The following is a 2,605-nucleotide window of genomic DNA, read 5'->3' as shown; positions in this document are numbered from 1 at the left end:
ACCCATTCCATTTGTCAGCAGGTGTAGATTGTGCACTTCAACTACTACTACTAGTGCTCATTGAAAGACCAGAATTTTGCCCAAATTAGACATGTACAACAACAAAGGTGATGGATTGGTATGGAGGGAGGAAGGAGGTTTACATGCAAATAAGAAAACTATTGTTGCAGTTAAAAAAAAAAAAAGGCAACCAAACTAACAAAAAAAAATCCCCATACCTGGGAAGCTGAAAACTGGTGGTGACACCAATATTATGAGAATTTAGCAGGCTTATTTTTTTTTTAATACAGTACAGTTCTAGTAAGTGCTCTATAAAAGTACGGGGCAGCTTTGTTTAATGATGGCTGTGTTTGTATCTCCAAGTAAATCACATTTTGAGTGACTTAACTGAATTGGAAGAAAACTCGAGTCTTTTGCAGATGATCCTGTCTTAGACTTGTATTGTGTCACTGCAAAATTAAGTGGGCTTTTTGTGCAAGGATTGTAATTTTCTAAATCTGATTTCCCTAATGGTGTTGTAACTAGTGGATGAAAGCATGGTTGGGGACGTAAGAAACAAGATTGGTCAAACTATAGACTACAAAAATGTACAGGAATAGTCAGTATTTAGGTTTATATTATGATGGTTTGGTATTGCATAAACTTAGAATTTTAAAGGCCAAACAGAAAACTTAGGAAACTCATTGAAAGTGAGTTATAAGGTATTGCACATTCTTAACTGCTGCATGGAGGGGCTTTAGTTGAAGCAGGACTGTGGGAGAAGCAGTGGATATTGTGGAGGGAATTTACCTGAACTGAAAATAGCCATTTTTCAAAAGTTGCATAGGTATCAAAATAAAAAAACCCAAACCTTAAAGCCTTTACTTTGGCTATTAAAAGGTTTTGTCTAAGCCTTATATGTAATTAGCACTGAGGTGCTTTTAATGCAGGAATTATTTGTAACTAATGTATTTTTATGCTGACTTGTATAGTATCTGTACCTTTTTTAATGTAATTAGAGCTTGCGAGACATTTTTTCCCTAAAACGTTTCGTTTAATAACCTGTCTAGAATGAAGATGAATAGGATGAAATAGAAATATGAATTCATTTCTTCTGTTTTCACCAGCTGCCTTCTATTCCTTTATGGGCAAAGTTCTGATAACTGCTTTTTTTCCCTTAGGAAAAACTCATATGGCTACCGAAAGAAAAGAGAGGACAAGTTTACAGTGAGTGTTCATGATCATATTCACCTATAATAAAAGTAGGGTAACAAGGCAGTAGTGTGGATGTTATGTGGAGTAGCAGGTGAGATAAGTTCTTGCATAAGCAATTTTATGTCATAGCTGACTGAAGGCAGCAGCTCATTAGTCACACGTTTACTGCATTTGGGTATCAGAGAAGTTTGTCAGTTAATGCAGAAGTCAGGAAAAAGTTAACATTACTCTTTTCATAGTAGCAAAAAAGTTCCATCTTAGTGTTACTGTGTCAGCACACCAGTGTTCATGTTCAGGGATAGCTGAATAACTAAGCCACGGTTCAAAACACTTGATATTTGCTTGTCATTAGTTTAGATGCCAATGTTTTATAGATCTATGTGTCATGCTGTATATCTAGAATGTTAGTTAGCAAGTGGTCAGCTCTGTTAAATGCCACTCCAAGTACCACTTGGTAAGGGTACGGTATCGCTGTTGGAAATATTACCGTTTTGGTGAACTTCAGTGTGAATACCTTGATAGCTTTGAAATTTGAAAAGGCTGGACTAGACATTGTGTAGAAAAGTTTAATTTTTTTTGTAGGGCTTAAGATTTGATTTGACAAAACCAGATGCTTCTCGGCAATTCACTTTTGCCACGCTTGACATGTTCATAAAGTCGAACTGGATTATCTCCTTATTCATGTTGCTATTGCAAAGTAACCCCACTGCATGAGCCATAATGCTTTCTTAAAGGTCTGAAGTCATTGTATTTGTGGCTCCCGCTGTTGACTATAGGACTTTGATAAAGGAGTATCAAGGTTTGGAAAATATAAAATGGCAACTGATTCCTACTCTTCGGTTGCTTTTAGTTCTTGTCAAACTTAAAGCTCAGTGAGATCAGATTACATGTAGGATTCTGCTTTGTTTTGCTCTTTCAAAGCTGCTAGGACTTTCAGATTGATGTTTTCCTACCAACATTATTTCTTTTTTTTTGACTTTGAAAGAACAAGGAAGTGGTAGAGGTTAGGCATATAAGTGAGTGGCTGCAGTGAAAGGATTACCTTGGCGGCACTTACTGAGCAGAGAGGCTTTTTTGGCTCAGAGCTGACTTTAAAGTTAAAATAAACTTTGAGTGTAGAACTGTTAGACACAACTTCTTTGGACACCCACCATTCCTTTCTTGCAGCAGCTGCCTTTAATTGCAGCCTGTGCAGCCATGCTTCTTCTAGTCACTTCTAGTCTACGAATCTTTAGTCTGTACTGTACAGAGATGCAGCTGCGTAAGAGGTAAGAGCTGCTGCACATCCACAACTGTGTACACTGGAAAGGAGCATACAAATTTGACCCCTTTAGACTGGAAATAATTGATTCCAGGGTCCTATTTCTTGTGTGGTGCTGCAGTGATTAGATAGAATCATAGAATAGTTTGG

At 37.2% G+C, this 2,605-nt stretch overlaps 1 protein-coding gene across 1 annotated transcript in view; it reads left to right on the top strand.

The window, feature by feature from the left end:
• Window positions 1-1,206, top strand: part of LARP4B (La ribonucleoprotein domain family, member 4B) — a gene marked incomplete at its 3' end in the record, with an annotated part of 26,053 nt that extends 24,847 nt beyond the window's left edge. The window contains exon 12 of the mRNA XM_010159305.1: window positions 1,161-1,206. Within this exon, the coding sequence (XP_010157607.1) occupies window positions 1,161-1,206 (46 nt within the window). The remainder of the gene's footprint in view (window positions 1-1,160) is intronic.
• Window positions 1,207-2,605: the final 1,399 nt, after the last annotated feature.

The sequence above is a fragment of the Eurypyga helias genome, unplaced genomic scaffold (assembly GCF_000690775.1).
Source record: "Eurypyga helias isolate BGI_N326 unplaced genomic scaffold, ASM69077v1 scaffold18409, whole genome shotgun sequence".
In the NCBI taxonomy this organism is placed as follows: Eukaryota; Metazoa; Chordata; class Aves; order Eurypygiformes; family Eurypygidae; genus Eurypyga; species Eurypyga helias.
The sequence above is the reverse complement of the archived record's forward strand: the minus strand, read 5'-3'. Positions and strand labels throughout refer to the sequence as shown.